Source organism: Capricornis sumatraensis, chromosome 17, assembly GCF_032405125.1.
Source record: "Capricornis sumatraensis isolate serow.1 chromosome 17, serow.2, whole genome shotgun sequence".
NCBI lineage: Eukaryota > Metazoa > Chordata > Mammalia > Artiodactyla > Bovidae > Capricornis > Capricornis sumatraensis.
This window is the reverse complement of record NC_091085.1, coordinates 58,745,421-58,770,763: the sequence shown is the minus strand read 5'-3', so window position 1 is coordinate 58,770,763 and position 25,343 is coordinate 58,745,421. Positions and strand designations below refer to the sequence as shown.

General features: G+C 43.6%; 1 protein-coding gene and 1 non-coding gene across 2 annotated transcripts in view; both read left to right on the top strand.

Moving 5' to 3' along the window:
• Positions 1 to 25,343, top strand: part of DNAH10 (dynein axonemal heavy chain 10) — a 159,133-nt gene that overhangs the window by 3,026 nt on the left and 130,764 nt on the right. The window contains exons 2-8 of the mRNA XM_068990326.1: positions 2,602 to 2,688; positions 5,379 to 5,479; positions 7,302 to 7,410; positions 13,663 to 13,778; positions 19,474 to 19,690; positions 21,497 to 21,654; positions 22,355 to 22,585. Of these exons, the coding sequence (XP_068846427.1) occupies positions 2,602 to 2,688; positions 5,379 to 5,479; positions 7,302 to 7,410; positions 13,663 to 13,778; positions 19,474 to 19,690; positions 21,497 to 21,654; positions 22,355 to 22,585 (1,019 nt within the window). The remainder of the gene's footprint in view (positions 1 to 2,601; positions 2,689 to 5,378; positions 5,480 to 7,301; positions 7,411 to 13,662; positions 13,779 to 19,473; positions 19,691 to 21,496; positions 21,655 to 22,354; positions 22,586 to 25,343) is intronic.
• On the top strand, positions 5,587 to 5,659 carry TRNAG-UCC (transfer RNA glycine (anticodon UCC)). The gene has a single exon. It is a non-coding gene; the product is annotated as a tRNA-Gly (tRNA).

Genomic DNA, 25,343 nt, shown 5'->3' with positions numbered 1-25,343 from the left:
GTGTCTAGACCAGCAGCATCTAGTTCAAGATGCTGTTCTAATAGCTAAACTTGTGTTGTTTCTTGAAATAACAAAATGAAATCATACTGTCCAGATCACTTAATAACTTGCTTGCATTTTTACACAGTAATTTTTAGAAATTGCAAAGTTATGCAGTAATCTAAAAGTTGCACAGTATTAAGTAGTGAATATTTCCAGTAAGTATTGCTGGAAGATATTCTCTTAAAAATTCACATAACGTAGAACTTAGAAACATAGAAAGTAAAAGATAAGCCCTCACTCGCCCCTAGGCCCTGCTCCCGTTCCTATGTTGTCGCTGTTTAGTTGCTTAGTCGTGTCCGACTCTTTGCCACTCTATGGACTGTAGCCCGCCAGGCCCCTCTGTCCATGGCATTTCCTAGGTAAGAATACTGGAGTGGGTTGCCATTTTCTTCTCCGGCGGATCTCCCAACCCAGGGATCAGACCCACATGTCCTGTTTGGCAGGTGGATTCTTTGCCACTGAGCCACCTGGGAAGTGCATCCCATTCCTATGCTGCTGCTCAGTCACTTTAGTCGTGTCCGACTCTGTGCGACCCCATAGACGGCAGCCCACCAGGCTCCCCCGTCCCTGGGATTCTCCAGGCAAGAACACTGGAGTGGGTTGCCATTTCCTTCTCTAGTGCTTGAAAGTGAAAAGGGAAAGTGAAGTTGCTCTGCCGTGTCCAACTCCTAGCGACCCCCTGGACTGCAGCCCACCAGGCCCCTCTGTCCCTGGGATTCTCCAGGCAAGAGTACCGGAGAGGGTCTCCAGTGCCTTCTCCATCCCATTCCTATAGGGAACTGTTATTGGTAGTTTGCTGTACATGCCACCAGATCTTTTCTGAAATCAATTTATCTATATTCAATATCATTATCATCTTTATCTTTATATATAATGGTATGTATATAATGATAAGGCTTCCTTGGTAGCTCAGCTGGTAGAGAATCCACCTGCCATACAGGAGACCCCGGTTCAATTCCTGGGTCGTGAAGATCTGCTGGAGAAGGGATAGGCTACCCACTCCAGTATTCTTGGGCTTCCCTAGTGGCTCAGCTGGTAAAGAATCGGCCTGAAATTCAGAAGACCTGGGTCCGATCCCTGGGTTGGGAAGATCCCCTGGAGCAATGATAACATGTATAGCTGCTGCTGCCGCCAAGTCACTTCAGTCGTGTCCGACTCTGTGTGACCCCATAGACGGCAGCCCACCAGGCTCCCCCGTCCCTGGGATTCTCCAGGCAAGAACACTGGAGTGGGTTGCCATTTCCTTCTCCAATGCATGAAAGTGAAAAGTGAAAGTGAAGTCGCTCAGTTGTGTCCGACCCTCAGCGACCCCATGGACTGCAGCCCACCAGGCTCCTCCGTCCATGGGATTTTCCAGGCAGGAATACTGGAGTGGAGTGCCATTGCCTTCTCCCAACATGTATAGAGAGAGCTCCTAAAATCATATATAAGGTCATACTATATATAGTATTTTGTGACTTGTCCTCCCTCAAAGATATCTTGGAGAATTTTGTCCATAACTATAGATCTATGTAACTTTAGAGTTGTACCATATTTTATTTACCTATTCCCTAATGAATGGACATTTATCCTGCCACAGTATTTTATTTTACACACAATGACACAATGTGTCCTTTTGTACACTTTGTACACTTTCTTTATATTATGGGAGAGACTTATAAAAGTAGAACTGGAAGCGTGGTGGGTGTGTGAATTTGTGGTTTGAACAGGTCCTGCTACACTGCTCTCCAGAAAGGCCCTGCCAGTCCATACCCAGCTACAGTGATGGGGTGCCTGTTTGCCAATATCCTCGCCAACACTGAGTATTATCATGAAAATTTTGACCAGTCCCCTAGATGAAAGGGGATTGGATGCAGGTACTCATTCTAACGTACATTTGTGTGATAAATAGTGGGGTTGAGCCTCTTTTTGGGTGCATGTTGGTCACTTATATTTCTTTTGGGCTGCTTGTAACGATGTGATTATCCTATGTAACTCTCCTCTCCTGAAGAATTTGCACAGGTCTTCCTTTTGTGTCCCTTAAGGTTGTCTCCAGTAACTGGGATATTTCTATGGGACTGTGTGTTGGTTTGCAAACTGCCCCCATACACAGAGGGCAAGGAGAGACCAGAGAAAGATGCAGCCACTCTGATCAGTAGGTGGTGGTCTTGGGCGTGGCTGGATGAGTTTACTGCCTGCTCACTAGCACGTAAGAGTTTATAGAGAGCCCTTCCCAGGGTTCAGGCACCCACAGCACCTTGAGGTTCCCACCACAGCTGATCTATCCAGGTGCATCCTTGAAGTGGCTCCCAGGGTGGGCATCCCCAGGACAGGGCAGGGGTGAACAGCTCCTGAATGCCTGAGGACAGCACTTGGGTTGAGCAGTGGTCCTTCCTCTCGGTGACCTCCTTCAACAGGCCATAATAGGGTATGGGCTTCAGGAGATTCTGTGGCCTTCAACACACTCTCCCAGGGCCGCAGTCCAACTCTCAGCACCAAGGAGAGTGGTGATTCCCCGGGGCTGGCACGGTGAAACAATTCCTTTTTATTTTTCTTCTTTCGCTTTATGTGGCTGTAAAGATGATGACATTCCTGGCTTGTCTGAAGAGGAAGAAGACGAAGAAAAGACCGAGTTTCAAAAAGTGGAGTCGATAGATAGAGCATCAGGTATGGAATTGGGGGTGAGGGGCACTGGGGGGCATTCACCCGGAGGGAGGGGTCCACTTGCCCAGACTAAAATCAGCCTCTGCTTTTTACTTATGTGAAGCTGAGACTTAGTAAGAAGTTTTATACAAGGAGAAAGTGCTGGGTGTTAATAGGTTCATTATTAGTTACCTGGGGCTGCCATAACTAAGGACCACAGCCTGGATCGCTTAGAACAACACCACAGCCTTCTTTCCCAGTTCTGAGGGCTAAAAGTTCAAGGTCAAGGTGTGGGGAGGACTGTGCTCCCTTGACACAGGAGGACCCAGCCCCAAGTGCTGGTAGAGCCTAGACTGAAATCCTGCCCCAGACCATCACGTTGCCAGCAGAGCCCAACAACCCATTTCCTCCCTATTTCTCCTGTAACTCACCTTTCCTTACAATAGCGGAAGTTAGACGGGGCACTTTACCAAGATACTGAGTGTTTGAAAGTCAGAGGGGAAGGACTTCCCTGGTTGTCCAGTGGCTATGACTCTGAGCTTCCAATGCAGGGGGCCTGAGTTTGATCCCTGGTCAAGGAATTAGATCCCACATGCTGCAGCTGAAGTGCCTGCACGACATTTTATGAAGATTGAGGATCCCGCATGCCACAGCTGAGGCCAAGTGCAGCCAAACAAATACATGCAAATAAATATTAAAAAAGAAAACATCTTGGGCTTCCCCGGTGGTCCAGTGTTTAAGAATCCGCCTTGCAGTGTAGGGAATGTGGATTTGATCTCTGGCCCAGGAAGATTCCACATGCTGTGGAGCAACAAAGCCTGTGTGCCACGACTGCTAAGCCCACAGTCTAGAGTCTGTGCTCCTCAACAAGAGAAGCCACCCCAATGAGAAGCCTGCGCACTGAGGGGTAGCCCCTGCTCACTGTAGCTAGGGAAAGTGGTAGCAACAAAGGCCCACCACAGTCAAAAGGAAAAAAATCATTAAAAAAAAAAAACCCTTAAAAATTAAAAATAAAATTGGGAGAAAAAGGATTGGGGTGATGTGCAGTGTTTCCTGTTGTCATCTTAATTTTTTCAGAACAATTTATTTTTAACCAAAACATAACCCCCTCTCTAGTGAAAATTGGGGGTGTTAGAGGAGAGGAATACAAGTTTAGAAATACAGGCCCTCCATTCTTACTAAGATTTGTGTAGGTTGAATTTTGATAAGACAGATGGAGGTCGTGAGAGACAGTCATGTTTACTGATGGCCTCCTGCTTTATTACCAATAAATCCGTGATTGGGGAAGAATTGGGAGGGAGGAGGCTGCTTGGAGAGAAGGGGCAGGACAGTCTCCGGCAAAGCAAATTAATATTCCTTCCAAGTGTATTTTTTCTTTTCTTTTTATCGTGGTAAAACATGCAACATGAAACAGCATTTTGTCCACTTCTAAGCATATAGCTCTGTGGCATTGGGTGCACTTGGCAGTCTATTTTTTTTTTTTTTAATCTTTTTCTTTGGCTGCATTGCATGGCATGTAGAATCTTAGTTCCCCGACCAGGGATTGAACCCTCATCCCCTGCAGTGGAAGCTTGGAGTCTCATCCACTGGCTGGATCACCAGGGAAGCCCCTTGATGGTGTATTTTTGTCTGTGGGCTGTTGCTCTTGCTCTGATAATGCTAGTTCTCCCAGCTGTAGACTGCTTCCTCTGCTAGCCCGCATGCTCAACACTCAGCCAACCTGTAGTCTAATCCTCTCAAATCTCACCCCAATCGATATTATTGTCCCGTTTTATGGATGAGAAAACCCTCTGCAGAGAGGGTTCACACCACACATGTTGATTTGTTCCAAAGCCTGGACTTTGTCCAGTGCCTTTTGGAGGAAGAGCCAAACAGTTTGAGAAAGCTCTCCCTTCTCTGTGGGCTTCATCAGAAACTCAGGGTTGTGACTGGTAGGCTGTGAGATTTTCAGATCCCATCAATAACAGTAGACTTGGGAGACATACATTTATTCTATTTAGTTTTCCTTCCATCCCCCACCAGCTTCAAGTTTTATAGTGAAAAAGGAGTAGATGCTAACATGTTAACTATAATCTCATCCTAAGGATAAAGCCCCACCTGTAAGTAAAAATCTCAGAGAAGTCACTCATTGGACACTGTAGCTGAAACAAGCTTGTACACTCTCACACACAAATTAAAATTCCAACTGAGGACCATCAAAAGCACAACACAATTCTCCTAAGTATAATGTGAGCCAAGGCTACAGTAGGATTCATTTGTAAAAAATGTACATCCAGCTATTTTTTAAAACATAATTTTATTCTTTTATTTAGTAGCAGGGGTTACTCTCTAGTGGTGGTGACCAGGCTTCTCCCTGCAGTGCCTTCTCTTGTGAAAACAGGCACTAGGGTGCACTAGCTTCAGTGGCTGTGGCTCTCTTAGGCTTAGTAACTGTGGCTCCTAGGCTCTGTGGCACAGGCTCAGTAGTTACGGGGCACAGGCTTTGTTGCTCCGTGGCTTGTGGGGTCTTCCTGGATCAGGAATCGAACCTGTGTCTCCTGCGTTGGCAGGCAGATTCTTTACTACTGAACTACCAGCAGGGCCCAACACCCAGCTTTTTGATAGCACGCCTACTGAGTGAAATATACTAATGTCCGAGATGCAGGTCTGGTGTAGGTGACCAGAAACCTCGTTTTCCAAGTTTTTCATCTTGTGCATTGCATCATGTTTTGCAGCTAAGAATCTGCAGCTGAGAATGTATTCTATACATCGTCCTCCCATCAGCCTTGAGGAGGAAGAGATGGACCTCGAGAGTATAGAGAACCTCCCCGTCAAAGTACGTGTGGCTCTTTGTCCTCTTGGGTAGGGTAATGGGAATTTCATGTCCTCGGATGAGTCTGGGTAACTGACACAGTTCATATAAGAAATGTGTCCTGTTGGATTTCCCTGATGGTCCAGGGGTTAAGACTCTGTGCTTCCAATGCAGGGATCTCAGGTTCGATCCCTGATTGGGGAACTAAGACCCCACATGCCACACAGTGTGGCCAGAAAAGAAAAAATGAAAAATGTTAAGGAACATCCTGTGTTGGAATAGAGATGATGGAATCCTGTGTTGGGGGTCCCCGAGGTCCCCCTCAGATTAAATGATCTGCCACAGTGACTCACAGGACCCAGAAAATCTTTTGTACTCATCAGTTCAGTTCAGTTCAGTTTGTACTCATGGTTATAGTTTATTTCAGTAAAAGGATGCAGATTAGAGTGAACAGAGAACAAGGCATATGGGGCAGAGTCCAGGTGTAAAAAAGAACGAGTTGTCCTTTCCAAATGGGGCTCCCAGGGCAGCATTCATTCATTCTTTTAAAAAAACATTTTACTTTATTTGTCTGTGCCAGGTCTTAGCTGTGGCACATGGGATCTTTAGTTGTGGCATGTGAGATCTAGTTCCCTGATCAGGGATTGAACCTTGGCCCTCGTGAGTTGGGAGTATGGAGTCGTAGACACTGGACCACCAGGAAAGTTCCCAGTGTGAGACAACACATAGGAGGTTGTGCCAATCAGAGGAGTTCACCCAAGCCTTGGCGTCCAGGGTTTTTAGTGGGGATCAGTCATGTCTGCATGAAGTCCGCACAGTTATTCAGCAGCCCATTCTACTTTGCAGAGGTCAGACTGAGGCAGTATGACCCAGTTCCCCAGGCAAACAAAATCAGTTCACCCTAAATCACATTTTTAGTGTAAACTCTCCAGCATAACATAAGGGCCCAGGTCTACAGAGATGCTCATATCAGCCAGGATGTTCCAAAAGCTTAAAGGTCATCACCTGGGAACTGGTTCAGGACTAGCCTTTTCCTTTTTTTAAAGATTGGGTTTTTTTTTTTTTATGTCAACCATTTTTAAAGTCTATTGAATTTGTTACAGTATTGCTTCTGTTTTATGTTTTGGTTATCTGGCTGCAAGGCATGTGGGATCTTAGCTCTCCAATCAGGGATCAACCCAACACCAACCGCATTGGAAGGTGAAGTCTTAAGCACTGGACCACCAGGGAAGTCCCAGGGCTAGTCTTGAGCACCTTTGGAATGTGTAGGGTTTGGACAACCCAGGTCTGCTGGGTTAACCCTTCACTGCACAAGCCCCAGGGAGAGTTAGGATAGAGTCATTTGGCCTGAGCTGTGCTAATTGAAATTACTCTCAGTTGCCCCATGAATATGCCTCCCTGCAAAAAAACCTGAATTCAAGACGGGTTTGTTGCAATTTGTGGTCCAGAGAAGCTTGATTAGGATATTGCTCAATTCAGTTTATTCAAGTGTAGCTGCAGTGGCCAGTTGGTGGAAGAGTCAGGCTTAGAGTTCAGCATCTGAGTGAATTTTATTTTATTTTTTAAAGTTATTTTTTTATTTGGCTGCTCCAGGTCTTAGTTGCAGCATGTGGGCTTGAGTTTCCTGACCGGGGATTGAACTTGGGCCCCCTGCATTGGGAGCATGGAGTCTTAGCCACTGGACCATCAGGGAAGTCCCCCTGGATGAATTTTAGCTCATGTCTGTAGTCCACTGGGAAGTAAGTTCAGCCAGTGCATGGAGAGAGAGCTCAGGTGTACACAAATATTAGGTGATTTGGGTGCATGGGTATATCTCAGGGTGACTTTTTTGGTCTCTATGTTTCAGAAAACTGTTAAGCAAATGGTGGAAAAGACATATCTCCAGGTGCTTCGTACTCCTGTTCCTGAGGAGTTTCTGGACCAGAATGTTTTGTTTTTTCTCAGAAATACAAAAGGTATGTTTCCAGTGGGAGTGTGTGTGAGTGTGGGTGTGCATGCAAGTACATGTGTGTATGTCTGAGACTCTTAATTTTTACATGTTCTTGAGAAGATAGCTTTTTATCAGTACAGTCAATCCTCATTATTCACAGATTCTATATTTATAAATTTACCAACTCGCTCAAAATTTTTGTAACCCCAAATCAGTACTTTCAGTGGTTTCATCGTCTTTGAAGGACATGTATGGAGTGGGGAAAACTTGAGTCACTAGCATGCATGGACCCAGCTGAGGTCAGGCAAGGCCATGGTCTGCCTTCTTATTGTCTTTATCGTGATCTATTTAGTGCCAGGGTTTTTGAGTTTTTGTGGGGCTTTGGCATGATTTCACTGTTTAAAATGTCTCCAAGGTGGAGTGCTGAAGCACTGGCTAGTATTCAGAGTGCAGGAAGGCTGGGATGTGCCTGATGGAGAAAACTCGTGTGTGATGTAAGCTTTGTTCACACGTGAGTGATGATGCTGTTGGCCGTGAGTCCAATGTTAGTGAATCAGCAATTATGTTCAATAAGGTGTCTGAACAGAAACACACATAAGGTTGTACAGTAAGTCCCCTATGTACAAACGAGTTCTATTCCAAGAGCATGTTCGTAAGACCAATTTGTTCGTTAAGTCTAACAAGCGGGCGCAGGAGGGCCTAGAGGAGCTATCTCACGTTGAAGGTCAGGAAGGGCGGTGGTGAGGAGATACCCCTCGTCCAAGGTAAGGAGCAGCAGCTGCGCTTTGCTGGAGCAGCCGTGAAGAGATACCCCATGCCCAAGGTAAGAAAAACCCAAGTAAGATGGTAGGTGTTGCAAAAGGGCATCAGAGGGCAGACACACTGAAACCATACTCACAGAAAACTAGTCAATCTAATCACACTAGGACCACAGCCTTGTCTAACTCAATGAAACTAAGCCATGCCCACGGGGCAACCCAAGACGGGCGGGTCATGGTGGAGAGGTCTGACAGAATGTGGTCCACTGGAGAAGGGAATGGCAAACTACTTCAGTATTCTTGCCTTGAGGACCCCATGAACAGTATGAAAAGGCAAAATGATAGGATACTGAAAGAGGAACTCCCCAGGTCAGTAGGTGCCCAATATGCTACTAGAGATCAGTGGAGAAATAACTCCAGAAAGAATGAAGGGATGGAGCCAAAGCAGAAACAATACCCAGTTGTGGATGTGACTGGTGATAGAAGCAAGATCCAATGCTGTAAAGAGCAACATTGCATAGGAACCTGGGATGTCAGGTCCATGAATCAAGGCAAATTGGAAGTGGTCAAACAAGAGATGGCAAGAGTGAACGTCGACATTCTAGGAATCAGCGAACTAAAATGGACTGGATGGGTGAATTTAACTCAGATGACCATCATATCTACTACTGCAGGCAGGAATCCCTCAGAAGAAATAGAGTAGCCATCATGGTCAACAAAAGAGTCTGAAATGCAGTACTTGGATGCAGTCTCAAAAACGACAGAATGATCTCTGTTCGTTTCCAAGGCAAACCATTCAATATCACAGTAATCCGAGTCTATGCCCCAACCAGTAATGCTGAAGAAGCTGAAGTTGAATGGTTCTACAAAACCTACAAGACCTTTTAGAACTAACACCCAAAAAAGATGTCCTTTTCCTTATAGGGGACTGGAAGGCAAAAGTAGGAAGTCAGGAAACACCTGGAGTAACAGGCAAATTTGGCCTTGGAATGTGGAATGAAGCAGGGCAAAGACTAATAGAGTTTTGCCAAGAAAATGCATTGGTCATAGCAAACACCCTCGTCCAACAACACAAGAGAAGACTCTACACATGGACATCCCCAGATGGTCAACACCGAAATCAGAGTGATTATATTCTTTGCAGCCAAAGATGGAAAAGCTCTATACAGTCAACAAAAACAAGACCAGGAGCTGACTGTGGCTCAGATCATGAACTCCTTATTACCAAATTCAGACTTAAATTGAAGAAAGTAGGGAAAACCGCTAGACCATTCAGGTATAACCTAAATCAAATCCCTTATGATTATACAGTGGAAGTGAGAAATAGATTTAAGGGACTAGATCTGATAGATAGAGTGCCTGATGAACTATGGAATGAGGTTTGTGACACTGTACAGGAGACAGGGATCAAGACCATCCCCATGGAAAAGAAATGCAAAAAAGCAAACTGGCTGTCTGGGGAGGCCTTGCAAATAGCTGTGAAAAGAAGAGAGGTGAAAAGCAAAGGAGAAAAGGAAAGATAAAAGCATCTGAATGCAGAGTTCCAAAGAATAGCAAGAAGAGATAAGAAAGCCTTCTTCAGCGATCAATGCAAATATAGAGGAAAACAACAGAATGGGAAAGACTAGAGACCTCTTCAAGAAAATTAGAGATACCAAGGGAACATTTCATGCAAAGATGGGCTCGATAAAGGACAGAAATGGTATGGACCTAACAGAAGCAAAAGATATTAAGAAGAGGTGGCAAGAAAACACAGAAGAACTGTACCAAAAAGATCTTCATGACCCAGATAATCACGATGGTGTGATCACTCATCTAGAGCCAGACATCATGGAATGTGAAGTCAAGTGGGCCTTAGAAAGCATCACTACGAACAAAACTAGTGGAGGTGATGGAATTCCAGTTGAGCTCTTTCAAATCCTGAGTGATGATGCTATGAAAGTGGTGCACTCAATATGCCAGCAAATTTGGAAAACTCAGCAGTGGCCACAGGACTGGAAAAGATCAGTTTTCATTCCAATCCCAAAGAAAGGCAATGCCAAAGAATGCTCAAACTACCGCACAAGTGCACTCATCTCACATGCTAGTAACTGCTAAGTCACTTCAGTCGTGTCTGACTCTGTGCAACCCCATAAATGGCAGCCCACCAGGCTCCCCCATCCCTGGAATTCTCCAGGCAAGAACACTGGAGTGGGTTGCCACGTCCTTCTCCAATGCATGAAAGTGAAAAGTGAAAATGAAGTCACTCAGTCGTGTCCGACCCTCAGTGACGCCGTGGACTGCAGCCTACCAGGCTCCTCCATCCATGGGATTTTCCAGGCAAGAGTACTGGAGTGGGGTGCCAATGCTAGTAAAGTAATGCTCAAAATTCTCCAAGCCAGGCTTCAGCAATACGTGAACCATGAACTTCCTGATGTTCAAGCTGGTTTTAGAAAAGGCGGAGGAACCGGAGATCAAATTGCCAACATCCGCTGGATCCTGGAAAATGCAAGAGAGTTCCAGAAAAACATCTATTTCTGCTTTATTGACTATGCCAAAGCCTTTGACTGTGTGGATCACAATACACTGTGGAAAATTCTGAAAGAGATGGTAATACCAGACCACCTGACCTGCCTCTTGAGAAATCTGTATGCAGGTCAGGAAGCATCGATAACCTCAGATATGCAGATGACACCACCCTTATGGCAGAAAGTGAAGAGGAACTCAAAAGCCTCTTGATGAAAGTGAAAGTGGAGAGTGAAAAAGTTGGCTTAACGCTCAACATTCAGAAAACTAAGATCATGGCATCCGGTCCCATCACTTTATGGGAAATAGATGGGGAAACAGTGGAAACAGTGTCAGACTTTATTTTTTCGGGCTTCAAAATCACTGCAGATGGTGACTGCAGCCATGAAACTGAAAGACGCTTACTCCTTGGAAGAAAAGTTATGACCAACCTAGATAGCATATTCAAAAGCAGAGACATTACTTTGCCAACTAAGGTCCGTCTAGTCAAGGCTATGGTTTTTCCTGTGGTCATGTATGGATGTGAGAGTTGGACTGTGAAAAAAGCTGAGCACCAAAAAATTGATACTTTTGAACTGTGGTGTTGGAGAAGACTCTTGAGAGTCCCTTGGAGCAAGGAGATCCAACCAGTCCATTCTGAAGGAGATCAACCCTGGGATTTCCTTGGAAGGACTGATGCTAAAGCTGAAACTCCAGTACTTTGGCCACCTCATGCGAAGAGTTGACTCATTGGAAAAGACTCTGATGCTGGGAGGGATTGGGGGCAGGAGGAGAAGGGGACAACCGAGGATGAGATGGCTGGATGGCATCACTGACTCGATGGACATGAGTTTGAGTGAATTCCGGGAGTTGGTGATGGACAGGGAGGCCTGGCGTACTGCGATTCATGGGGTCACAGAGTCAGACACGACTGAGCGACTGAACTGAGCTGAACTGGAGTCCAACAAATTTAGCCTAGGTACCCAACTGACATAATCAGCTATGTAATACTGTGCTGAGATAGGTTTATAATACTTTTCACACAAATAAGACATAAAAAGATAAACAAAAAATTTTAAAAATTCAATCTTATAAGACCTTGAATACTGTAGTACTACAGCTGGCATACAGGAGCTGGCATTGAGTGAAGAGGCAAGAAGAGTTACTGATGGAGGAGGGAGAGGGGTTGGGAGATGGTAGAGCTGAAGGTTCGTTAGCAATAGGAGATGGAGGATAAGCTGGAATTTTACTCACACCTGACGTTGATGGGACAGGTTCTTGTTTCTTGCTGGATTCAATCCTATCTATCCTCTTGAAAAAAGGATCCAGTGATGTTTGGGTAGTACTGTATCAGCTATATCACCCATGCTTGACATCCTGGGCTTGAAATAAAGATACAGTTCGACTGTCCACTATACAGTACGCTATAGTGAAGTACGCAGCACACATGATGTTGCTTTGCTTTTCTTTTTTTGAACACTAATGGCCCTTTGGATCACGACCTCCTGCTAAGTTCTGAGTTTCTGTACTTTGTTCTTTCCAAATGAGAGGGAACATAACAAGGAGGAAAGATGACCAGCAGAGGCTTAGCATTAAACAGTTCTTGTTTGAGGAGGGGCCAATCTCAGCTCAGTGCTTCCCTATTTAACAATAATCACAAGCCAGGAACAATAATCAGCCTTGGCCAGAGGGTATGGAATTTACCCCAATTTATTACTATTTACTCTCATATATATATTATTATTTTTTTTTTACAGGTATCTTTCATTGATGTCAAGCTTTCTTTTTCACACTTGGCTTTTACATAATTTCCCTTTAAAATAAATTTATTTCAGTAAAGAAGCATTTGATAGAAACCTATCAGGCAAAGAATAGTGTGCACATCTATACAGATGCAGGGAAAGGCATGCAGACTGAAGCTTGTGGTGTGTCCCAGTAAGACTCAGAGAATTGTCCCAGGGCAATTTGAAGTGTTTACAGAGCTGATTGGTGGTGATTAATTTTTTGGTGGGGTGGGGTGGGGTGGGGTGTAGTCGAGGGAGAGGGTGGGAGCGAATACGCATCAAAGAAAACCTGGCCGATTCCGTGGTGACTCAGTGGTAAGGAATCTTTCTGCCAATGCAGGAGGCGTGAGTTTGACCCCTGGCCTGGGAAGATCCCACATGCTGTGGAGCAATTAAGCCTGTGTGCCACAACTCCTGAGCCTGTGCTCTAGAGCCCAGGAGCCCCAAGTATTGAGCCCACGTGCCTCAGCTAGTGAAACCTGCATGCCCTAGAGCCCATACTCCATATAAGAGGAGCCCCCACAATGAGAAGCACCAAAGGTAGAGAGCAGCCCCCTGCTCGTTGAAACTAGAGAAAAGCCTGTGTAGCAACAAAGTCCCAGCACAGCCAAAAATAAGTGAATAAATAAAAGAAAACCTGGACAAGAGAGACTGTTTCCAAAAGTAATTAGCCTCCAATTAAAATAAATTTAAATTTAAAAAATTTACATTATAAAAAAAAAATCCATGACTTGGGAATTCCCTGGCAATCTAGTGGTTAGGACTTGACGCTCTCACTGCTGGGGCCCAGGTTCAATCCCTGGTCGGGGAACTAAGATCCCACAAACTGTGCAGTGGGGCCTAAAAAACCAAAAACAACAACACTGGTCCCCCACCCTCGGCCGCCGAATGCTGTGACTTGAAAGGTACTTTGGTGATGAACTGGGGAGGGTTACTGGGAGTGGAGAAACAGACCAAGCAAAGAGTTCATCAAATGTTGCTAGAAAACCCAAAGTGTTTCTCTCCTTGTCAGGCTGTACACACTCCAACCAGATCAGTTCATCCACGTGGCTCTCAGGTGCCTCTTGTGTGAACCTCTGAACCACCGTGTGCCCCTCAGCGTTTGTTTGTTTCCCAATGAGCACATATTCTGATCTGTGCCTGGATCATTCCTTTGTATTATTGGAAGAGGAGCTGGTTCCCACACGCTTGGAAATGTTAGCTATGTCCACCTCCCTCCTCATCTCACTCCTCAAATCTGTTCCTGTCTAGAGACCATCTCTGAGGCAACTGACATGAAGGAAGCTATGGAAATTATGCCCGAAACGCTGGAGTATGGGATTATAAATTCGCATGTGCTTGCTTTCCTGAGGGATGTTATATCTCAGGTAAATATGGATGGAAAATAGAATCTCAGCACTTTTTACAAGTAAGGCCATCTGGGAATTCCCTGGTGTAAATCTGGGAATTCCAGTGGTTAGGACTTGGCACTTTGACTGTCAAGGGCACGAGTTCAGTCCCTGGTCAGGGAACTAAGATCCCACAAGCCGAGCAGCTCAGCCAAAAAAAAAAAAAAAAAGAAGAGTAAGGCCATTTGATTCATTAATTCCATATAGAGGTGGTTGGCAACTCTTAGGTTCCAGACACTGTCATGGGGTTTGTTGGTGGATCTGTGAGCAGGACAGATGACATCCTTGTGTTCTGGCTTATACTGGTGGAAAGACACCGAACATCAACACAAAACCAGGAAACTCTCAGGTAGTGATGGCTGGCTTGAGGAAACGAAATCCTAGCAATGTAATAGAGAGGGCTTCCTCCGTGACTCAGTGGTAGACGCTGCCTGCCAATGCAGGAGATGCGGGCTTGATCCCTGGGTCAGAAAGATCTCCTGGAGGAGGGCATGGCACCCCACTCCAGTATTCTTGCCTGGAGAATTCCACAGACAGAGGAGCCTGGTAGGCTACAGCCCATGAGGTTAGAGAGTCAGACACGACTTAGAGACTAGACACCAACAGCAACATAATAGAAATGGCCTGTGTGAGTACGTGTGTGTTCAGGGGATGGCGGTTAGGGTGACCTTGCTGGAGAGGTGACATCAGACTTTTAGACAACCAATTTAAAAAGCCCATAAGCAGGCTAATTCACTAATGATAACCTATTAGGAAAATGTAATAGAGTGGGAGTGAGGTGGTCAGGAAAGACCCCCTGTGAAGCAGTGATACTGAATTGAGAGGTGGATGAGGTAAAGGGATCAGACAAGTGAGGGTCTGGAGGAAGAGGATCCTGGGCAGAGAAAACAGCATGTGCAAAGGTCCTGAGGCGGGGGCAGACTCTGTTTAGTCTACGAACAGAAGGATGAGCCATGCAGCTGGAGCCTAGTGAGTGAAGTCTGGAAAGGAAAGTAGGTTTGGAGCATATGAATAAAATGATCTGGTTTGCATTTTTCTTCTCATCATTGTGTGTATCACATATTGCAGAGGCAAGAGCTTAAGGGACCAGTGGATCTAATAGCAGGCTATGGAAGCGTCTGAATGCTGGATGATAGGTGTTTAGGCTCCAGAGTTCAATCAGGGGAGGGAGTGGGAAGCAGACAGCATCAAGAATACGTTAGGGATGAAGCCAACAGGCCTTGCTGATGATTTGGATATGGAGGTTTAGGAAAGGAGCATCAAGAATGACTCCTAGGATTTGAGTTTGAGCAACCAGGGGGATATTAGGGTCATTACTGAGATGGGGGGAATGGAAGGATCTGGAGGAAAAAAAAAAACCCAGACTCTGTTTTGCACATATTAAGCTTGAGATACCTTTTAGACATCCAAGATGAGGTGTGAGGCAGGATGAATGTCTAGAGATCAAGGGAGAACTCAAGGGATTCCAAATTTATATATTTTTATTCTATCTTTTTTTTTTGGCCATGCCAAAGCACCTTAGTTCCCTGAGCAGGGATTGAATCCAGGCCCCCTGCTTTGGGAGTGTGGAGTCTCCACCACTGGACCATCAGGGAAATCCTTCCAGCAAGGTTTTATTGAGCACCTACTGTATCCCATAGCAGTGATCACCATAGTCAAGGTCTGTATCACACGGACCTTACATCCTAGTCAGGAAGATTCACATTAAGTGAGATCAATGAGAAAATATACAGTATGTTAGACCATGATAGGAGTTAAGGAGAAAGGCAAAGCTGGGAAGGGGGTTAGGAAATGTTGGCAGGTGGTAAAGATAGGACTTTTGAAATACTGGACAGGGTAACCAGGAAGACTTCAGTGTTCTCTTTTGCTGGGACTCTTGCAGTTGCCTCCTGATAGATTTCCCTGCTTCTGCTCATGACCCTATACTATATTCTTCACATGTCAACCAGAGAGATTCTTTAAAATATGGGAGTCACCGACATGTTGTTGCTGTTATTTGTACTATCGCAATTCAGTTCAGTGGCTCAGTCATGTCTGACTCTTTGTGACCCCATGCACTGCGGCACGCCAGGCTTCTCTGTCCATCATCAACTCCCGGAGCTTACTCAAACTCCTTTCCATTGAGTCGGTGATGCCATCCAACCATCTCATTCTCTGTCATCCCCTTCTGCTCCTGCCTTCAATCTTTCCAAGCATCAGGGTCTTTTCCAATGAGTCAGTTCTTCACATCAGGTGGCCAAAGTATTGGAGTTTCAGCTTCAGCATCAGTCCTTCCAATGAATGTTCAGGATTGATCTCCTTTAGGATGGACTGGTTCGATCTCCTTGCAGTCCAAGGGACTCTCAAGAGTATTCTTCAACACCACGGTTAAAAAGCATCAATTCTTTGGTGCTCAGCTTTCTTTATGGTCCAACTCTCACATACTGGAAAAACCATAGCTTTGAGTAGATGGACCTTTGTTGGCAAAGTAATGTCTCTGCTTTTTAATATTCTGTCTAAGTTGGTCATATCTTTTCTTCCAAGGAGCAAGCGTCTTTTCTTGCTTCGTGATTTTGGAGCCCGAAAAAATACTCTCTCACTGTTTCCACTGTTTCCCCATCTATTTGCCATGAAGTGATGGGACCAGATGCCATGATCTTAGTTTTCTGAATGTTGAGTTTTAAGCCAGCTTTTTCACTCTCTTTCACTTTCGTCAAGAGGCTCTTTAGTTCTTCACTTTCTGCCATAAGGGTGGTGTCATCTGCGCATCTGAGGTTACTGATATTTCTCCTGGCAATCTTGATTCCAGCTTGCACTTCATCCAGCCTGGCATTTCTCATGATGTACTCTGCATATAAGTTAAATAACTGGGGTGACAATAATGCAGCCTTGACATACTCTTTTCCCAATTTGGAACCAGTCTGTTGTTCCATGTCCAGTTCTAACTGTTGTTTCTTGACCTGCATACAGATTTCTCAGGAGGCAGGTCAGGTGGTCTGGTATGCTCATCTCTTGAAGAATTTTCCACAGTTTGTTGTGATCCACACAGTCAAAGGCTTTGGTGTTGACAATAAAGCAGAAGTAGATGTTTTTCTGGAACTCTCTTGCTTTTCTATGATCCAATGAGTGTTGGCAATTTGATCTCTGGTTCCTCTGCCTTTTCTAAATCCAGCTTGAACACCTGCAAGTTCACGTACTGCTGAAGCCTGGCTTGGAGAATTTTGAGCATTACTTTGCTAGCGTGTGAGATGAGTGCCAGTTGTGTAGTAGTTTGAACATTCTTTGGCGTCGCCCTTCTTTGGGATTGGAATGAAAACTGACTTTTTCCAGTCCTGTGGCCACTGCTGAGTTTTCCAAATTTGCTGACATGTAGAGTGCAGCTCATCTTTTCGGATTTGAAATAGCTCAACTGGAATTCCTCCACTAGCTTTGTTCATAGTGATGCTTCCTAAGGCCCACTTGACTTCACATTCTAGGATGTCTGGCTCTAGGTGAGTGATGACACCATCGTGATTATCTGGGTCATGAGCATCTTTTTGTATAATTCTTCTGTGTATTTTTGCCACCTCTTCTTAATATCTTCTGCTTCTGTTAGGTCCATACCATTTCTGTCCTTTATCGAGCCCATCTTTCCATGAAATGTTGCCTTGGTAGCTCTAATTTTCTTGAAGAGATCTCTAGTCTTTCCCATTCTATTGTTTTGCTCTATTTCTTTGCACTGATCACTGAGGAGTGCTTTCTTATCTCTCCTTGCTATTCTTTGGGACTCTGCATTCAGATGGGTATATCTTTCCTTTTCTCCTTTGCTTTTTGCTTCTCTTCTTTCACAGCTACTTGTAAGGCCCCCTCAGGCAACCATTTTGCCTTTTTACATTTCTTTTTCTTGGTGATGGTCTTGATTCCTGTCTCCTGTACAATATCACAAACTTCTGTCCATAGTTCCTCAGGCACTCTGTCTATCAGATCTAATCCCTTGAATCTATCTCTCACTTTCATTGTGTAATCGTAAGGGATTTGATTTAGGTCATACCTGAATGATTTCTCCTACTTTCTTCAATTTAAGTCTGAATTTGGCAATAAGGAGTTCATGATCTGAGCCACAGTCAGCTCCTGGTCTTGTTTTTGCTGACTGTATAGAACTTTTCCATCTTTGGCTGCAAAGAATATAATCAATCTGATTTCGGTATTAACCATCTGGGGATGTCCATGTGTAGAGCCTCCTCTTGTGTTGTTGGAAGAGGGTATTTGCTATGAGCAGTGCGTTCTCTTGGCAAAACTCTATTAGTCTTTGCGCTGCTTCATTCTGTACCAAAGCCAAATTTGCCTGTTACTCCAGGTATCTCTTGACTTCCTACATTTGCATTCCAGTCCCCTATGATGAAGAGGATATCTTTTTGGGGTGTTAGTTCTAGAAGGTCTTGTAGGTCTTCATAGAACCATTCAACCTCATCTTCTTCAGCATTACTGGTTGGGGCATAGACTTGGATTACTATGATATTGAATGGTTTGCCTTGAAGACAGACAGAGATCATTCTGTCATTTTTGAGATTGCACCCAAGTACTGCATTTCAGACCCTTTTATTAATTATAAGGGCTACACTTATACTTTCTTATAAGGGATTCTTGTAAGAATTCTTATACGGGATTTCTTATTTCATTTCTTATAAGGGATTCTTGCTGGCAGTAGTATAAATAATGGTCATCTGAATTAAATTTGCCCTTTCCAGTCCATTTGAGTCCACTGATTCCTAAAATGTCTATGTTCACTCTTGCCATTTCCTATCTGATCACTTCTAATTTACCTTGATTCATGGACCTAACATTCCAGGTTCCTATGCAATATTGTTCTTTATAGCATCGAACTTTACTTCTATCACCAGTCACACCCACAACTGGGTGTTGTTTTCGATTTGGCTCTGTGTCTTCATTCTTTCTGGAATTATTTCTCCACTGATCTCCAGTAGCATATTGGGCACCTACTGACCCGGGCAGTTCATCTTTCAGTGTAATATCTTTTTGCCTTTTCATACCATTCATGGAGTTCTCAAGGCAAGACTACTGAAGTAGCTTGCCATTCCTTTTTCCAGTGGACCATGTTTTGTCTCTATTAGGGTACAAATACATTCAAAGCCAGAGGCAACTTAAGTGCATGAATTATTGAATATGGTGTTGTGTGATTTGTTTCTTTTTAAAACATTTTTTATTGGGTTACAGTTGACTTAAAACATTACATTTGATTCTGCTGTACAGCAAAGTGCCTCAGTTATATATATACATATATCCACTCTTTTTTTTATATTGTTTCCCCATATAACTCACTACAGAGCTCTGAGCAGATTTCCCTGTGCTATATAGTAGGTCCTTATTAGTTATCTATTTTATATATAGTAGTGCATGAATGTCAATCCCAGTCTCCCATTTTTTAAATGTTTCCCTCCCCTGCTCCCTGCATTCCTCCCTGGTAACCGTAAGTTTGTTTTCTACATCTGTGACTTTTCTTCTGTTTTCAAGGGCATTTGTACTCAGCCATAAAAAAGAACAAAATAATGCCATAGGCAGCAACTTGAAATGGACCTTGAAATTGTCCTACTGAGTGAAGGAAATCAGACAGAAAAGGCAGCTATCATATGATATCGCATATATGTGGAACCTATATGTGGCACAAATGATTTGATTCTTAAACTTGGCTTTTCAGGTTTTCTTGCCAGCCTTGTCCTTCAGTCAGCACAAGGATGCCAACCTGGGACTCACATCTGGAGAAGTCTTAGACTCTTTTGATTATGATATAGACCTGCCTAGCATGCCTGGGGAAGCAATAGAATATCACAGCATTCAGTTAATACGAGATGAATTTTTAATGAACATCCAGAAATTTGCAAGTAGTATTCAAAGAACAATGCAGCAACTTGAAGGTAAGGCTTCAGTTTTTCTCCTTGGTTAAGCAGGATGTTTCCATTAAGAAGAATTTACTTTTGGACACAATGGGGGATGGAGAGGTGGGATGATCTGAGAGAGTATCACTGACACATATATGTGACCATGTGTAAAACAGAGAGCCAGTGGGAGTTTGATGTATGATGCAGGGAACCCCAAACTGGTGCTCTGTGACAACCTAGAGGTGTGGGATGAGGAAGGAGGAGAGGAGGGGTTCAAGAGAAGGGGAGATATATATATATATATATATATATATATATATATATATATATATATATATATATACACACACACACACACACACACACACACCCCTATGGCTGATTCATGTTGATGTATGACAGAGGCCATCGCAATATTTTTATTATCTTGTAATTTAAAAAAAATCCTAAAAAGAAGAAGAATTAAGAGTACAGGAGATTTTTTGGTTTTAATTCATGATTGTTCTTTTTACCTGCTCCCGATGTGAAAGACACAGAGCTGGTCTTTGTAAGAAACATAAAGAATGATGAATGACAAATCCTTGCCTTCAAGGATTTTATAATCCAGGGCCCAAGGAACTATGGCAGAAAAAGTAACTTGAGATAGATATTAGGGTCCTTAGGGCTTGGAAAAGTGAGACCCTTTGGGAGAAGTGGTGAGGAAATCAAAGAGGACTTCCTGGAGGTGGCAGCATTTGACCTCATCTGAAATGATGAGGAATGCATTGGTAGGTAGAATTGGGGAGCAAGGGCATTTCAGTCAGGGAGAATGTGGACCTTTGTGAGGTTCTTTTTGCATTCATGTTGCTAAGCACTCTATGAGATTCAGTGTGCTAAGCACTCTGTATTTTCAGTCTGAAGATCTAGCCTTTTAGTATGAAAAACTCTCTTGATAATTTCCTCCACTATTTGTCTGTTTCCTTTTGCTAATATTCCTATTGGGTGTGTTCTGCTGATTCTGTCACTTATCTTTTCACTTGTGTTTTCCATCTCTTTGTCTGTGTATTCTACGCAGACAAAGAATTCCTAAAGAGTGCCTAAAGAGTTCCTCAATTTTTATCTTCACAACTTTTGATTAGACTTTCACTTATTCTGTGACTGTACCTTTTCCATAGCATTCTGTTCTTGTTTGATGGATGCTGTATTGTCTCAAATCTCTAATAGTTGGAATTAAAACTCCCCCCACCCCCATCTTTTCTTTTATCTCAGTGTCCTCTGAAGTCATTGTTGCTGACTTATCTTGGATTGTCTGTTTCATGCTGGAGACGTTCTCGAACATCTATTGAGATCTGGTTGTTTGTTCAGTTTTTAAATTGACATTAGGTTGTAAACTCAGGAATTCTTATTAATAAATAGCTAAATCATTTTGATAGAGCTTGATGCTGCTACGCTGATGTAATTGTCTAAAATGTTTTAGGGACTTCCCTGGTGGTCCAGTGGTTAAAAATCTTCCTTCCAATGGAGGGAATGAAGGTTTGATCCCTGGTTGGGGAAATAAGATCCCACATGCTGGGCAGGGGTGGCAACTAAGCTTGCATGCTGTAACTGCTTAGCCTACACTCTAAAGCCTGTGCGCCACAAGGAAGATTCCATGTCCTGCAACTATAAGACCTGATGCAGCCAAATAAATAAATAAAATGTTTTAGTACATTCTAATGAAAGTGATATATAGGGATATGAGGATCGTGATGTACCAGGCTATATACTCTTGTGTGGAGAGAAGATCCAGAATTACCTTGAAGATTATTGTCTGTAACCATTTCCTCCAAACTACTGACTAACTGTCCATTTTTATTCTACTAGGTGAGATCAAGTTAGAAATGCCAAGCATCAGCGTAGCGGGAGAGGTGTCTGATCTGGCAGCTGACCCAGAAATAGTTGAAATTTTGGAGCAATGTGTGATCAACTGGTTGAATCAGATATCTACAGCCCTTGAGGGCCAGATGAAAAAGACACCACAGGTAACGTGTGCAGATCCCTAATCCAGTTCATGCTTGCCATCCTGAGAAAGAGCCAAGAGTCTTGGAATCTGGGTGATCTAGCCTCTTTTCTTACTGTTTTGTGACCTTCTTAAAAATATTAAAGTAAACATACCTGAGATGTCATTCTTGGGCTTTCTAAGGTTAGTGTGCTACCAGATGACTCCCTGATACTGATAAAGATAATACTATATATCAGTCAGGATGTTTGAGCTGAAAGAAAAAAACAACAACAACCAGGAAATCTAACTCAGCTGGCTTAAGCAAGAAAGAGGATTTATTGGCTCAATGAAAAGTCCAGAGGGCAATGCTGGTTTCAGGTACAGTTTGATCAGGACTCTGGCAATCTAGCTGGGTTTCTCTGTAAATTTCTTGGTTCTAGTCTCCTCTCTGAGTGGGATTCCTCCTCGGGCTGGTCTCCTTCATAGTGACAACTTTCAGCAGTTTCTGACTCCACATCCCCACACCACTGTGTCCAGAGAAAGATGGAGTGTCTAGCGTTCCCACCTAGAGTCCTGAGATTCCCTCTGATTGGACCGTCCTAGATCAGGTGTCCGCCCCTGAAGTCCTTGCATGGGTTAGCTCCTAAATATAGAGCCTTTTGGAGGAGGGGCATGGATGCTGGAGGAGCAACCACAGTGTCCATTCCCCACTAATGATGATGATCCTGTGCTCATCGCAGGGTAATGGTCCGCTGGCTGAGATTGAATTCTGGCGGGAAAGAAATGCCACCCTAAGTGCTCTGCATGAACAAACAAAGCTTCCAATAGTCAGAAAAGTCTTGGAAGTGATGAAGGAGTCAGATTCGTTGCTTGTGGCCAACTTGCAGCCCGTCTTAACTGAATTGTTCAAGTTCCACATGGAGGCCTCAGACAACGTGAGATTTCTTTCCACAGTGGAACGTCATTTCAAGGTAGGCTGGGTGCTCTGCACTTTGGAAAGTCAGCCACACAGATTTAACTTCTGTTTATTCAGCATTTTAAAAAATTGCAGTAAAATATATATAACATAATATTTATTATTGAAACCACTTGTAAGAGTAAGTTTGGTAACATTCAATACATACCCAGTGCTAGGTACCCATCATCACCTCCTATATGCAAAACTTTTTCACTGTCTCCAACGTAAACTCAACATTGCTTAAACCACAACTCCGATTTCCCCCTAGCCCCTGGTAACCTCTATTCTAATTTCCAACTCTATGAATTTGCCTGTTCTAGGAATTTCATAGAAATGGAACCGTACCCTATTTGTCCTTCTGTGTATGGTTTATTTCACTCAACATAATGTTTTCTTTCCTTTTCTTTTTTTGTATTTGACTGCACTGTGTCTTAGTTGCAGCATGTGGGATCTAGTTGCTTGATCAGGGATCAAACCCAGGTCCTCTGCTTTGGGAGCTCGGAGTCTTGGCCACTGGACCACCAGTGAAGTCTCAACATAATGTTTTCACCATTCATCCATGCTATAGTATATGTCCAAATCTCATTCCTTTTTAAGGCTCAGTAATTTTCCACTGTATACACCACATTTTGCTTATCCATTCTTCTGTTGATGGACTTTTTGGTTGTTTCCCACCTTTTGGCTATTGTGAAGAATGCTGCTATGAATCTGGGTGTACAGATATTTGTTTGAGTCTCTGCTTTCAATTCGTTTGAGCATATACCCAGGAGTAGAATCCTTGGGTCATATGACAATTCTGTGTTTTCAAAAAAACATTTCTTTATTTACGGCTGTGTCAGGTCTTAGTTGCAGCACATGCGGGTTGGGGGGGATCTTCACTGTGGCTTGTCGGCTCCTTAGTTGGGGTGCAGAGGCTAAGTTGCTCCAGTGCCTGTGGGATCTTACTTCCCTGACCAGGAATGGAGCCCATGTCCCCTGCATTGAAAGGCAGACTCTTAACCACTGGACCGCTAGGGAAGTTCCAATATTTCTATATTTAACTGTCCATGAACATTTTATATTTAGCTCTTTTCCACAGTGAGCACACCATTTTATTACATTCCAACCACAAGTGTAATTTCCTTTTTCACAGTTCCTCTCCCCTCTGATTTAGCATGCACACAGTACACTATTCCAAGGCCAGGAGTCAGTATTATTGTTCTAGTGATGAGGCCAGTAAGAGTCCTGTTTGTGTGGTTGAGGGGATGCTCTATGCGTGGTGAAGTACTGTGAATGTGTTGACCCCAGTCCTGAATATCCCGCAGCTGCATACGCAACCTCACTGAGCCTGTTTCCTTCTCTGGAAAACTGAGCTCATGAGAGAACCTACCTCGAACGGTGGCTGGAAGGTTCAAGTTAACTTATGCATGCGGAGAACATAGTATGTCAGGAGCAGCGTCAGGGATCAACAGCATCAGCGCACAACAGCAGCACAAGTGGCGCCTGGATAAGGATCTAGGTGGCCCCTGTAAGTGGTCAAACAACTGGTCGAATCCGAGGGCTTGAGGTCCAAGTGGAGTCTGCCTCTAAATTGATGTTGGTGATAATGTTTCCTCGCTTGAAATTTATTTGTCATCTCTGCAGAGCAAGTGGCTTGCAAAGACCAGTGAAAGGCCAGCTTATATCACTCATGTAATTGCTTTTGTGGTATTTTGCCATCCCTTTGTGAATCTGAAACTTACTTTCCTTTAAGTTAACTTTAGATTTATTCATATATTTTTGTGTGGGTAATATAGAGTCATCTTAAACAATCAAGCCTGTGCAGGTATTGGTTTGATATAACAGTTATTTCTAATGTACACTAAAGTAAGTATATATTTTCTCTTTCTTAAGTTTTCATCAAATATTTAGAAAACTAGAAATGAAGTTAATAGAAGAAATCAAGATCAGATGGTAGCAAAACATTTCATGCATTAACAATCTTGAAAGTTCCTTAAAATAAGTATATATTTTTTCCTTAAAATAAATATATTTTTTAGAAGTTCTGTTGTCAAAAATCATCTTACTTCTTGCCAAAGGACGCATACCCTGGAAAACACTGGCACTGGATAAAATTACCTCTAATGCCAACTTTGATTCACTCAGTGGCACTCCTGCCACTAAATACAGAATAATTACATATGTATACACACATCCATACTCCAAATATATATCTGCAAATTGCTTTATTTATTTTAATTGTAAATCTTATCTTTCCATGTCAGTGCATACAGACCTACCTATTTCAAACTTCTTTTGTTTGTTAAACACTTTCTTCCATGATAAGAACGTTTTTTTTTTTAAATTAAGAAGAATATCCTACACTATTAGTGGGAATGTAAGCTGGTGCAGCCGCTGTGGAAAATAGTATTCCCTGGGTTGGGAAGATCTCCTGGAGAAGGGAATGGCAACCCACTCCAGTATTCTTGCCGACCCCGCCCCCCCCACCCCCCCACTAAAAAAAGGGGCTCAAAGAAATATGGGCTTCCCTAGTGGCTCAGAGGTTAAAGTGTCTGCCTCCAATGAGGGAGACCCGGGTTCGATCCCTGGGTCGGGAAGATCCCCTGGAGAAGGAAATGGTAACCCACTCCAGTATTCTTGCCTGGAGAATCCTATGGACGGAGAAGCCTGGTAGGCTACAGTCCATGGGGTCTCAAAGAGTTGGACACCACTGAGCGACTTCACTTTCACTTTTCCTCAGAAAACCAAAAATAGGATTACTATATGATCTAGCTATCTCACTCCTGGGCATA